The sequence below is a fragment of the Silurus aristotelis genome (assembly GCF_946808225.1).
Source record: "Silurus aristotelis genome assembly, chromosome: 4".
Classification (NCBI taxonomy): domain Eukaryota; kingdom Metazoa; phylum Chordata; class Actinopteri; order Siluriformes; family Siluridae; genus Silurus; species Silurus aristotelis.
Window position 1 is genome coordinate 18071654 of NC_139577.1, and position 14308 is coordinate 18085961.

General features: G+C 38.9%; 1 protein-coding gene across 6 annotated transcripts in view; it reads left to right on the forward strand.

Annotated features, from left to right (window-relative positions):
- The window catches only part of LOC310724976 (zinc finger matrin-type protein 4), a 77558-nt gene that overhangs the window by 46021 nt on the left and 17229 nt on the right, over window positions 1-14308 (forward strand). For 2 of the 6 annotated variants that reach the window (XM_083539498.1, XM_083539496.1), the window contains 3 exons: window positions 5818-6051; window positions 6960-7079; window positions 13386-13482. In XM_083539498.1, coding sequence (XP_083395624.1) covers window positions 5818-6051; window positions 6960-7079; window positions 13386-13482 — 451 coding nt within the window. Of the gene's footprint in view, window positions 1-5817; window positions 6052-6923; window positions 7080-13385; window positions 13483-14308 lie in introns of all 6 variants that reach the window. The other 4 variants (XM_083539500.1, XM_083539497.1, XR_014533227.1 and 1 more) reach the window with 3 other exon arrangements.

Consider the following 14308-nt stretch of genomic DNA (forward strand, 5'->3'; position numbering starts at 1 on the left):
AATTTGGATTCAGCTCTTCTTACTGGCGTAACATCACCCCACCTCTCCTTTCTGAGTGCATGAGTGAGGGAACTTCTGCCAACAGTGGATGCACACGAGTCCCAGTCTGGTTCATTTACCGTGACATGATATAATAAATAACGCAACTATGCAAATGAGTGGTAAAAATCAACAACAATAAATGATTTATTTTATTTATTTATTTATTTTTATGTGCCAACCACCCCGCAAGATGCAGCACAGGGCAGGTGCACATGTCGCCTAAATCGACAACTACCAAGCGGCAATCAAAACAAGTTTAAAACAGAGCATGCGCTCTACCCTGATTGTTGGATTGCTGTGTGTTAAGCTTTTATCCGCTCATAAATAAAAAGGAACGACTGATTTTACAAATGTATTTCAATAAAAAGTAAGATATTTGACTTTGAAATGTAGTGAAGTTAAAGTAAAAGTCTCCCCAAACAGAAATACTTCAGTAAAGTACAGATATGCCAAAAAAAACTACTTAAGTACAGTAACAAACTACATTTACTTCGTTACTGTCCACCACCGCAACACAGGTACTTCACCCGTGGAGACATGGAAACCAATTAGCAAGATTGTAAAAAGTGTGTCTGCGAGGCAAGAGGAAACAGAAGAGCTTCCACTAGAGGAAACATTATTGTACACCGTTTTCTATCTTAACGTTATCCACATAAGTAGTGTAACATAAAGAGCTACAGTTCATATAAAAATGCATGAAAAGAAGCTAATTCCTGAGGGAAGTATTGTAGGAATAAATGTTAAAAAATGACCCCGAATGTTGCATATAATTGTAGTTTGTTTTAACATTTTGTTTGATTTAAATATAAAGAATAAACATTTCCTAACTAGTAATCTGTAGCTAATTGTGGTTATCAAAATGATACATAATTAAATGAATGAGTGATAGCACCCATTGCAGTAGGTGCACAAATGATGATCATATTATTCAGATTGCATTATATTATTACGATTATTATCTTCTTCTTCTTCTTCTTCTTCTTTTGGCTTTTCCCATTAGGGGTCGCCACAGTGGATCATCCGTCTCAATACTACTCTGTCCTCTACATCTGCCTCTTTCAAACCAACTACCTGCATGTCTTCCCTCACCACATCCATAAACCTCCTTAGCCTTTATCTTTTCCTCCTTCCTGGTGGCTCCATCCTCAGCATTCTTCTACCGATATACCCCATGTCCCTCCTCTGCACATGTCCAAACCATCTCAATACCATCTAATAACTCATTTCTAAATCATCCTTGTCACTCCCAACTAAAATCTTCAGCTCTGCTACCTCCAGCTCCAGCTCCTGTTTTTTACTCAATGCCACTGTCTCTAAACCATACAACATCGCAGGTCTCACCGCAGTCGCCACTCTTCTCCATTTACTCCACCCTGCCTGCACTCTTTTCTTCACTTCTCTAACACACTCTCCATCACGTTGCACTGTTGACCCCAGGTACCTGAACTCCAATCTCATTCAGGTTGCTTCTCCTACATAGAACATAGTCCACCTGTGTGCACCTTCCTCCACTCTTATACGTCACCCTATGCTCCTTCTTCTTCTTAAAATAAGTGTTCACCACTGCCATTTCCATCCTTTTAGCAAAATCTACTGCCATCTGCCCTTTCACATTCCTCTCCTTAAGGCCATACCTACCCATTACCTCCTCAACCCCTCTGTTCCCATCACCTACATGGCCATTAAAGTCTGCCTCAATCACTAATTTTTCATTCCTAGGTACACTCTCCACCACTTCATCTAACTCACTCCAAAATGTTGCCTTCTCCTCAATAGGACATTTATCATCACCCCTTCAACTTCCACCTTCACGATCATCACCCTATCAGAAACTCTCTTCACCTCCACTACACTCATACTAATCTCTTCTTTCAGAATTACCCCTACACCATTTCTTTTTTCCATCCACACCATGAAAAAACAGTTTAAACCCACCTCCAATGTTCCTGGCCTTACTCCCTTTCCACTTGGTCTCCTGAACACACAACATATCTACCTTTCTCCTTTAAATCATATCAGCTACATCTCTCCCTTTACCAGTCATAGTACCAACATTTAAAGTACCAACCCGAACCTCCACTCTTCTACACTTCTCCTTACCCTGCCGTCTCTGTAGACGTCTTCCTCCTCTCCTTCTCCTCCTTCGGCCAACATTAGCCCAATTTTCACCTGTACCCTGTTGGCTATCGATACCTGTGGTGGTCGTTGGTAACCCGGGCATCGACCGATCCGGTATGAAAGTCTGATTCATGATCCGCATATTTGATTTGGCACATGTTTTACGCTGGATGTCCTTCCTAACTCAACCCTCCCCATTTATCCGGGCTTGGGACCGGCACTAAGAGTGCACTGGCTTATGCAACACTAATGGCTGGGTTATATTATTATGATTATTATGATGATGATGATAATGATGATGATTATTATTAATATTAATATTAAACACCTCCAGCATGCTTGTAATGGTCACCGGCATCATACAGCTCAGTTTTACCAAAGTTTTTTGGTTTTACTTCTAACCAACTGTGTTGGAGGCTGAGCCAAGTGGAATCTTTTTAATAACAATACCAAATTTGTAGGCACAGGAATGAGCTAGGTGTAACTGCAAAATTTCATAAACAATAAAGGATGAGGTCAAAGTCAGGAAACAGAAAATCACTGAATAACTCTCAGAACTGTAAATGAAATAAATGTTCATAAATCAAGCAACCAAAACCTGAAAAAAAGTGATATCTGCTTACTAACCACTTTAATAGGAACAGTTGCACACATGCCATGTTTGCATGCAGCTAAAGAGGTTTATTTAGTTTTTATATTAAATATCAGAATAAGAGAAAATCTGTAATCAATGTGCCAACGGCACTGGCTGCTTTGGGCAGTTCAGAAACTGATGATCAACTGGGGTTTTCATTCACAACCATTTCTAGAATAAAAAGAAAGAAAGTGAGCTGCACGTCTGCATGTGGAAACACTTGTTAATGAAAGAGGTCAGAGAAGAATGGTTTAGGATTTAATATAATTGCATTAGCGGAGGTACTATTGGGGTATAGGATTGTTCTTATTAGCTAATACTGTATATTATATACAAAAGAATAATGAAGCATCTACATATTAACATGGAAAAGAAATACAGGTATGATCAATAGAAACATTTGTAGGTTATATGTTGAGTGGATTTGGTGATGAGGTGAGATGTGAATGGCATTGACATGGACATGCCTTTAGCACAAAGTAGATCTTGGCAGTATGTTTATGAAGTTCCAGGTCCTGCTTATAAAAAGTCTGTTTGAAAATTCAGCAGCATTTAATGTACAGAACCCACAGGGAGTGCTTTCGAAGCACTTGTTCATTCTGTTTGACAGGAAAATGTACGATGATTTAAACATTAAAAGCATGTCAGCGTCTCAGTCACAACACAGTCTAACTATAATTATGTGTAATGGCCTACTTTGTGAAATGGCACGTTATACTTACGGCAGTTGAGTTATACATTAGAAACTGAGTGTTTGGTGTCATTATGTCATTGTGTTCCATATAGCCTTATTCATGAATGTTATCAGCACTTTAGCAACTCGTCTACTGTTTGTTTTGAAACCAAAACTTTAACTGAGAACACTTAATGTTGGCATTATTGAGGCTATCATAAATAAAAAACTGAACCTGTGAAAGTGAGACAAAATCGATTTCAGAAGCATGTTTCAGTCACCTCAGACTTTGTGACTGGAAATGAGCCAGTGCTGGGAAAAGCTGTGAGTTGTTATGCTAAAACTTGGCAGCAAGGCGGGTAGGTTTGTTTGCATTTAATCACAGAGTGGCACATTTGTTTTCATGTAGTTTGCTCCGTGGCCATATTTGATTATGCTCTATTTCAAAGACAGTTCAGAGACGCCTAACACTTATAGTTCAGATGGAATATATTTAGCCTGTCAGTGCTATTAAGCTCAATTTCCATTAATCAGTTGGCAATTTCCTGCAAGCAAAATATCTCTGGTCTAGAAGCAGAGCATTCTTTATCAACATGCACATCTGTTACTTTACTTCTTTCCACTTTACTTTTAGAAAGAGTTGTGTTATGGTGTGAAATTCTATTTTAATTGTAAATGTATTGCAGATCCAGTGTTGAAATCTATGTGTTTATAATAAAGATGTTGCTTTTTCTTTGAAGACAGATTGATAACATTGTTGATGCCTCTTAAGGAATCGGTGAACCAGTAAAACAAATTAGGGCAAGTGAGTTCAAAAGATTAAATTCAAAAGTATGTTTCATTAAAATGCATACTTTATGCTTAGGACTATCATCATCTCTTTGCGATCTATCTGTACTTCAAACTCATCTCATCCAATATACTGTTCTGTACCACAGTGCACGACCAAGCTTTCATAGGGAAAAGCTCTTACTCATGCATTGTACTTGCAGCAGAGATAGCAAAAAAGAGACAAAAGGAGATACAGTGTAGAGTCCAGCTTTCTTCTTACTTCTTTTGCAAGCTGACCTGAAATGTCAGTGTGAAGGAGTAAGCCTTTCGCTGCCATTCTCCTTTTATTTTCCCCACAATTGAATACATATTAAAATTTTAATTTTAGTTCATTTTTAATAACTAAAGACACATTCCTAACACCATGTAATCATAATGAAATCTCTTATTGTGAAAGAAAGCTTTTTGAAAACTCCATTTGATCTATTCACATTGGTTTGAATCATCTCACTCATAACAGCACTGTGGGTGGTGAGAGGAGGAGAGAGAGGCATACTAGCTGTAACTATGTGTTCTTGGCTTTGTGTTTGTTTCGGTATGACTAACTAATTAAGTAAATGCACTAAGCACAACCTTACCAACAAAAAAAAAACAACAACATTTAATGCCATGTGTTTTTAATCATAGGTCCAAGGATTATTTAAAGATTGTGTTAAGTTTCTTTTTGACCAGTATTTTCCATTCTGAAAATATTAGCATGCACACACACACACACACACACACACACACACACACACACACACACACACACACACACACACACACACACACACACATTTAGTATGTCAGCACATTTAAACTAATCTTAGGGCTTCTCACCAATTATATTTAATCTGTGGAAACATCTCATTGTAGTGTCATTGTAGCATTGGTATAACGTCCTCCAGTTTAGGTGCCATAAATGGACTAACTGGAGTGCACACACAGTTCTATATTTGATACGTTATAAATGCAGGAGCTTCTTTTCTGTCCAAATTGATATCCTAGCAACCACTGCTGCGTGCCTGGCAACCTTCACTAGGCTGCACTTTCACTGCCTTCTCGATTCATTATAATTTCTTTTTTTTTTTTGCACTTTTTGCACTGTTTTTGTTCTTTACCTGTTCCACTAGTGCTTGGTGTAAATTAGAAATTAGACTAATTTTATTCTCCAGTAGATGCTGGTTCTGTCCTGCCTAGCAATTCAGATGAACCTGCAATGGTGTCAAGTCCCATAGGCACTTTTGGGGTTTGTAACCATGGTAACAGGTCTGTAGAGACATGGAGAGTGGGTCACCTGCAAGACTACAGTTTCTGTACTCGTCCCTTCAAAATAATAAAAAAGATCCCCAAGCATTTAAAGAAATATGTCTATGAAGAGGTGCATGTGTTCTGTTAACCTACATCTCAGCTGGGTATTTTACACCTGGGGTGGTTTTAGCAATGTTTCACTAATTATCTAATTGTATGTTGCTTTATAAGCAGTGCATCGCATGCAGACGGATTGAAATTCTGTGGTATCTTGACCTTCTCTCTACAGATTCAACTGCAAGCACCCCTCAGGCCACAGACCCACCACCACCACCTTCACCTTCATGGCCCTCCATGGGCAACAATGGCGAAGCAGGCAAGTACTGCTGCCTCTGCGGTGCCTGGTTTAACAATCCACTGATGGCACAGCAACATTATGAAGGCAAAAAGCACAAAAGAAATGCAGCAAGGGCACGGCTCCTGGAGCAACTGGCAGGCAGTCTGGATGCCACCGAGAGCACAGGTGAGTTGGGTGTTTGCGAGATGAGGCAGCTTGCTATAGTTGGAGGAAAATTGGTGAAAGAGGGGAACACTGGGGAATGGGGAGCAGATGGGCAATTAAAAGTAATGGTGTGTTTTACAATCTTTAGTAACATGGTGTTTGTGGTCATGTTCTTTTGTGATATAAGCTTGTCATCAGTGGTGACTCAGCGGTTGAGGCTTTGGGTCTTTGATCTCAAAGTCATTGAATGGGTTCAAGCTGCCAATGTTGGGCTCTTGATCAAAGCACAAATCGCTCTGCACCAGGAATTCCATATCATCTCTGACCCCTGCTTCCTAGAAAGTTAGGACATAAGCAAGAATTTATACTGTCAATATATGTATACTATCAATATACTTTAATGTCTATGTGACAAAGGCAAATATCTTCTTTATTGAACCAGACAGATCATCTTAGTCTAGCTTTGTTTTAAACAGATGCTCTAAAGCCATGTTCTCCTATATTCTAGTCTTAAGGGAGCAGTGTACTCTGTGTTCTTATTTAATCTATTCCTGTGGTTCTGTGCCAGGATAGAGTGTAAAAGAGATCATAAAATAAAAAATATGAAACATTTGCAGGTCACCAAGACTGGGAAATGCTCTTAGGGTATCAATGTCAGATCGTCTCTACTTGGGGAAAAGCTGGCATCAAGTGCAGTTAAAACTCCTTGGCAATATTAAAGAGCTGTGACCAACCAAATGACATTTGTCATTCTGTAGCTTCCAAATATATGAGAAAGACCATTTATTTTATTGAGGGTGAAATTTTATATATTTTTCAGAGATGTTTTTAGTTGCGTTTTTTTTACTAAAAGTGTGGATTTAAGTTTTTTTTGTTGTTGCTGTTTGTTATAGCACTGTAATCAGAGCTCATGCTTCATCCGGCATCAGCATGCTGGAATGCTTTTCACAGAGCCAGCAAGACACTGTCCAGCCACAGCCAACAGAGGATCAGCAGGTTTATGGAGATAGTTTCTAAACACAGAAACACCACAAGCTGCTATAAAAAAGGTGTAAGCCAAGAATTCATAGTTCACAGATGTTCACAGTAATGAACTGTGGCGTGTAGATTTCAAGGCATTTAAATGTTGCTATTTATTGTATTTGCATGAACAGCAAATGTATATTGCTAGAGAACTTGTCAGAGTTGTATACAAAGATGCAATGGAAATAGTTCACCAAAACAGCAACAATACAAATTATTATTTTTTACTTATCAGATAGCAGCATCTAAAATATCTGGGAATCTATAATTACTCTGTAGGCAGCAAGCAAGTCAACCGATGTCCTTGTTTGTAGCATTCCACTGTGAATGTCACCTTCTATTTAAATCTCACCAGAAATATTTGCTGTTGATTACAACACCCTGCAACAGAAACACACAAGTCTACTACCTCTAAACTGGTAATGTTAGGATGTCTAAATTTAGTTTGAGAAACACCACAGCTCATCCTCTTCATTAAGTCTGGGTGAAAGAGATCTGCTGAGATTCCCGCTTTCATTGTACTGCTAAACCCATGGCTATCCCAAAACCTTGTCACCTTGAGTTTGGCTGCTCCTCGGGGGACTGTCAGAGCTCAGCAAGCATGCCACATCTCATTCATCATCCTCATTAGAAGCCCACGACATGAAGGTACAGCATGTGTGAGCTGAATTCACATAAAACACACAGGCACTAATACAACTCAAAGCACTGCATCGCTTTTATCTTCCCATGCGTGTGGTTTGTTTGAGAGCTGGTGGCTCATTTAGAAGACCTCCTACTTGTTCAAGCCATCAGTGACTGCTGGGAGATTACAGGCTGTCCTGTTTATGTGGAAGCCACTTCATTGTAATAGCCTTCTCACAGAGGCCTTGTTTTGATGTTGAGATCAAGGGAATTGCTGGTGTGAAACAGGTATTAATTTCCCCTAAATATAAAGTAGAATTAGAGGTCCTTGGGGGAAACACAACAGAGATGATATTTTAAATTAATACCTTAAAAAATGTAAAAAAATAATAATAATAATAATAAAAAAATAATAATAATAATAATAAAAAAAAATTAATAATAATAATAATAATAATAATAATATGATGTTAGCCCTGTTTCTCTAGATTGTTATATAATTTGAGGGCTCATTTGGTTCATTGAGTACTTTGTAAATACAGTTATATTTGAACAAGTATGAGCAAACGAATACTCATTTAACACACATTTTGCTTTTAAAATCTATGCACATTACATTTTTCAGTTGAACTTGTCTGATCTCCAAACAACATGGTTTGTCTATTTGTCTAAACTCCTTCTAAATTTGGTGTGGCTTCATTGTAGCCGACCAAACCACTACTTAATGTCATTAACTGTGTTACACAATAAACAGGGTCTGTGCTGTCAGGGAACCACCGGCCATGCCACCCCTTGGCACTCAGCACACTCGCAGCACCTCACCTTTATACTAATCACCTTCACCTGTCTACAATTATCAGCGCCCCCCCTTCGCACTCACTCACCATCCAATCTACGGTTCATTCTGGCGATCATCCCTGGACTACCTGTGTTTCGGAATATACTCGTTTTCCGGTACATGCTGCTTTCTAGCTTCTGTTTGTTTCCCCAGGCTAATAAATGTCCTATTCGTATTCTGGTTTTCCAACTCTTGATTAAAATGTGTGACAGAAGATCAGACGTATACCAACTACTCACCTCGATGGGTCCGCAACCGGGTTCTGTTTCAGATCCCATCAAGGAACTCGCCGCCACTCTCCAGGAGGCTTTCGTGCCAGCCGCCACCAGCAGAGTTCCGCAACCCACCTCCTGCGGCCAGATGGCTCTTCCGGCTTCATATTCCAGAGACGTGGCCGAGTGCAATGGCTTCCTCCTGCAGGTCAACCTCTACATTAAAATGCAGTTGCACAAGTTCCCCTCCGATCAATCCAAGGTGGCGTTTCTATGTCATCACCCTCAGACCAATAGACAGACGGAATGCAAGATACAGGAGCTCGAACACTACCGCCAGTTGAACTGCAACCGGGACCTATCAAGCTGGAACTATTTTCTCCTTTGGGCCGAGTACGCAGAGAACTCCCTGCGCCAGGACGCCACTGGCCTCACCCCGTTCCAATGCGTGCTGGGCTTCCAGCCACCTTTGTTTCCCTGGACAGACGAGCCCTCCAACATTCCCGCAGTGGACTACTGGTTCCAGGAAAGCGTGCGTGTGTGGGAGTCAGCCCACACACAGCTCCGACGTGCCCTCAGAACCACCCAGAGGTTCGCGGATCCCCGGAGGTTGGAGGCCCCCCTCTTACCAACCGGGGGATCAAGTCTGGCTATCCACTCGAGATTTGCGGCTCCGGGTACCCTGTAAGAATCTCAGTCCCCATTTCATTGGACCATTCTGGATTATTAGGCGGGTCAATGACGTGGCCTATTGACCCAACCTGCCTCCTCGTTACCGCATCCATCCAACCTTCTCTCCTGAAGCCCTTCACACCCCCTACCACAAAGCACCCTGGAGTCGCCATAGATCCTCCTTCGCCTTGCCATCGGTGTACTCCGTCCGGGAAGTTCTAAACTCACGACGTAGGGGTAGCACCCTGGAATACCTCATAGACTAGGAGGGGTACGCACCGGAGGAACGATCGTGGGTCCCCAGACAGGATGTGCTGGACCCGGCACTCCTGGAGGAGTTCCACGGCAACCATCCTGACCGCCCCGCACCTCGGGGCCGTGGGCGCCCCAGGCGCCGAGTTCGGGCATCAAGAGCTGTCCTTTTTTTTATATATATATATATTCTGGTTTCCGACTCTTGATCAAAGCGTAACGTTGACTTGTCTGGCCTATAGAAGCTAGCTTGTGTTTTTCTTATTCAGTGATTAAATGATTTTCTCACCTGCCTCTCAAAAAAAAGATTTATTACTGCAATGGAAAGGGGAACAGAATGAGTGATTCTCTCCTCTCCATACAGTATATTATCACATTAATTTGCTGCATTACAAATAAGAGCCACCTTGAACCTATGAACAAGACCTATGAACAAGAGTGCATTGTCAACAGTCAGCCCACACACTGTTATATACTATCCAGATACAAAACACACAGTTATAGTGTCTATTTCAGCATATTTCTTTACCAACATTCTGTTCAGGGAGAAAATAATTTTCAGTATAAACTGTGAATTCAGTTGAGGTCATATTTAAAATAGATATAACTATAGATAATGTGCTACAATAAAGATTATTAACTAGACAAACATTGTTTATTTTATTATTTTTTATAAAAGCTTGGTAGTAATCTGGATAACAGCATCTGGATTGGGACTGGAAATGTTTACTGAAACTGGGATTTCATATAGGCATTCATATATATCAGATGCGTAGGAAAAACACTAAAAACATTCACAAATACAAATGTGAACGATGATTTTTTTGACACTATTCATTCATCCTTAGTATCTACATGGTCAGGGCTATGGCAGTTATGTACATTACATATCAGTGAATGCATATCATATGATTTATTCACTGATACTCACACCTTTCCCTGTCACTTCTAATTAGCACACCTATTTAGTTTTCATGCTCCCAGTTCCTATCTTCAGTCTTTTTTCAGTTTTTGTTTCTCCTTTCACTTGTGTTTTTGTTTTTTGGACTGCTCCCAAGTACTGCACTTGCATTTGACTTTTGACTCCATTATGTGACAGGAGGTATAAATTAAGCTATATCTTGATTATATTTTGAGAAATAGATTTAACTAAATTTACTACATTTCAGTGGGTACCAACGATTTGGGTTAAAATCTGAATGTAAACATATACTTATATTGGGAGCACCAAACAGATGCAGATAGTGCCAATGTGTTACACCCTTAATCCATTCTTATATTCTTGCTCTAATCAGTAATATGACTAATTACACTTTGCTTTTTATCAATATGAGAAATTCAGCTTAAGTTTTCGATGTACAAGGTATAAGGGAGGAGACTCAAATATGAATATACTATATGCATATCAAGTATGGTGATACTTTATAGCTACGAATCTTAAAGATTTTCTATTTCAAATAGCTCTGAAGCAATTTAATGTTAAATGAATGCTTCCAAAGCAGATGAAGTGCCAAGAAGGAGACTTCCATCTTTCCTATTCAATTCAACCCAGACAAGTCAAAAAACGCAGTGGATATTCTTCAAATGCTCTTTCCAGTTTTTCTTGCAATTACCAAAGGAAAGGTTTTAGATTTATGGCCTGCTTGTCTGAAAAGAAAAGTTTTTTTGCCTACAGCCAATAGTTAGCAGCAAACCTTCATCTACATTCAGTGAATATTTATCAGCTTGTGTTCTTTTCCTCCTTACCCTAAGCGTAGTTCTTTGTGGCATGTGGGGCAGTTTCACTACCAGCAATTATAAACTGCCTTACTAAACTGGTTTATTAGCATCCTACTGTGAGGTCATTAGCTGCCCACCATGCGGGAAATACGCACTAAAGCTTATAAACAGAAATAAAAAAAGTATTATGTTTCTTAAGTCACATAAGGTAGAGAGGATAATTCTGGTAGTTTTTGGACAGTAGGTTCTAATGTTAGAGGTTAAACCATTACAAATAGGAGGACAAAACCAAAGGCATTATGCAGTATGTGTTTTCTGGAGGTTCTATGGACCAAAGACTATTAAATTCACAATATCTGCCATTGTATTTTTTTGCATCATGGATCAGTTTTACACAAGACAATTTTTCAAGGACCGGGGGGAGGGGCAGGCACATAACTAAACACAATAGTTGCATATCATATATCTATTATAAATATTATGTGATTTCATTACTAGTTTAATTATTACATATATAATGAAAATGTTATTCACCATAATGCAGAATCAGCCTAATCTATTAATGTGTAAACAATAATTGTGTGGGAATTTGCCATAGGCAGAAATGGATTCTTTTTGTAGATAAAACACCCTGCAGACTGAAAGTCAATAAAATGGAAATGAAATGAACATTAAAAAAAATTCTGTGTGGCCTGGTTGTTGGGGATCTTTTTTTCCACTCTTCTGGGAAGCTTTACACTACCATTTGAAGCATTCTTGTAGGGATATTTTCCATTTTCCCTTTCAAGAGCATTACAAAGGTCAGACAATAATCTTGTCATGATGAACAGAGACACTTGGGGCAGTCTCAGCATTCCAGTTCATTTAACAAAGGTGTCCAGTGTGTTCGGGTTCTGGTTAGGCAACTTACATTTTTGCACACTTTAAATTTGGTTATGCATGTCTTTATGGATGCTTTGTAAACAAGAGCATCCTGGAAAATGTTTGAACCATTTTGTTCCAGTGAAGAGAAATTGCAATGCTATAGATAATTGTTTGTTTTGTAGCAACAGTTTGTGGAAGAACCACAGGCAGATGTAATGATCAGCTGATGACCCACAAATATTTTAACATATATTGTAAAAACTGCATTATACCGTTTATATATAAGTTTGACCTCTACATATCTAGCATATTTACATTTTATTTGAATTGATTGAAAATGATTACATGAATATAGACTTGTCATAAGCAGTGAGCTCAAGGTCTCATGCATTTCCATTACATGTACAAAAACATTTTCTTCAAAAGTCGTTAGTGATCCAAAGTATTGAAAGCAATGTAATCACCAAGTCATTTAGAAGAATACAGCAGCAGCTCTTGTGGTATAAGGGCACTGAAGAATGTTCAATAGCAATAAATGTCTTACTTATCCGAAATAACTCTGCAGATGTCGTACAGAAATCAAGCCACTACATGTAGCCACGTGGTTTGCCCATATGTGACGAATGAGTGTTGCCACACTCATTCTCTTCTGCTTTTCAACTCTCGTTTTCTTTCTCTCCATCTCATGTGCTCCTTTATTATTCTCATCCATCTATTTATTTTTTTCACGCCACTGCTGTTCTTTACCACCTGCAAACCCCATAATTAGCACGCATCTGTTTAGCCTCTATCGCATGGCTGCGTGCATGGCTTCTCTCCATTCTGCTCAAACAGCCAATCAATTTTCAGTGGAACAAAAGAAATGTTCAGATGCCAATGCAGACCCTAAATAAGTTTTTGCGGAAATGAATTAGATAGAGATCTGTGAAAATTACCACATCCCATATGACACTGATATGGTCAATATATAGACTACACTGTGCAAATAATTATTACATGATTTGAATTATTACATTATTGCAGATTTTCGGTTGCAGATATTTAAAACTATCAACAAACAAATTTGATGCAAAAGAATTGACAACCAACATCACCACAGAATCTTAGATAAAGGTAACGTTTTATTATTTTGCTGTTTGTGTATATTGTAGGCCTGCGCAGCAGTTACTCGTGCAGCATATGTAAAGTGGTTCTGAACTCCATTGAGCAGTACTATGCACACCTCCAGGGCTCAAAACACCAAAACAAGTAAGTGAAATTCACATATCTCTCTGAGCTGTTGTGACTGAACTCTGTTTACCCTTTTTTATTACTTATTTTTTTCCAGTACTACTGAACTCCTCTGGCTTCACAACATTTATTATGCATTCATTCTTTTTAAAGTCTCTTTCTTTAATATTGCAAGGCACTTGGATTAGAGATTGCAAGAGATCCATCTCTTTCAAAATGACCAGGGTTTAATCTGTTCTTCATCTACTAGAAGAAGCTGAGTGGGTGATGGTGCCCTTCCAGATTTTACACCTCCACTGTGTTAAGCGAAAGTCAGACCAAAACATCTTTTCTTTACTACAGCAAACAAGACTAGAGAAAAACACATCATTCCTTTCTGTATACATTGAAAAACTGATCAAAACGTCTCCATGCCATTTTTTATTATATAAGGTGTTTAGTTAGTTAGCCACTGTTTTTCAATATGGCAATATAAAGATATCTAGAGAGAAGAAACAGAAAGAAAGCATGAGAGTGAGTATAAACAGAAAGATGGAAGGAGAAATCCTGCTGTGCTGTATCCTTCACATACTTTCTTTAATAGGTCAGACAAACATTTAATGCCACTACAATTTATCTTTTTCCTTTATTGTACTTTGGCCTATTTTGAAGTACTGTGTAAGTAGAATCTTACACACAGAAATACACACACATTTGTCTTACACATCTATTCTTTGACAATTATTATGACAGCTAATGGGTGCTTTGCCAGTATCTAAATCTAACCCTAATTTTGTTTGTTGTTTTTTTTTTTTTTTTATTGTGGAGATTCACCAAAGGATAAAACAAAAAAAAAACTAAAAAT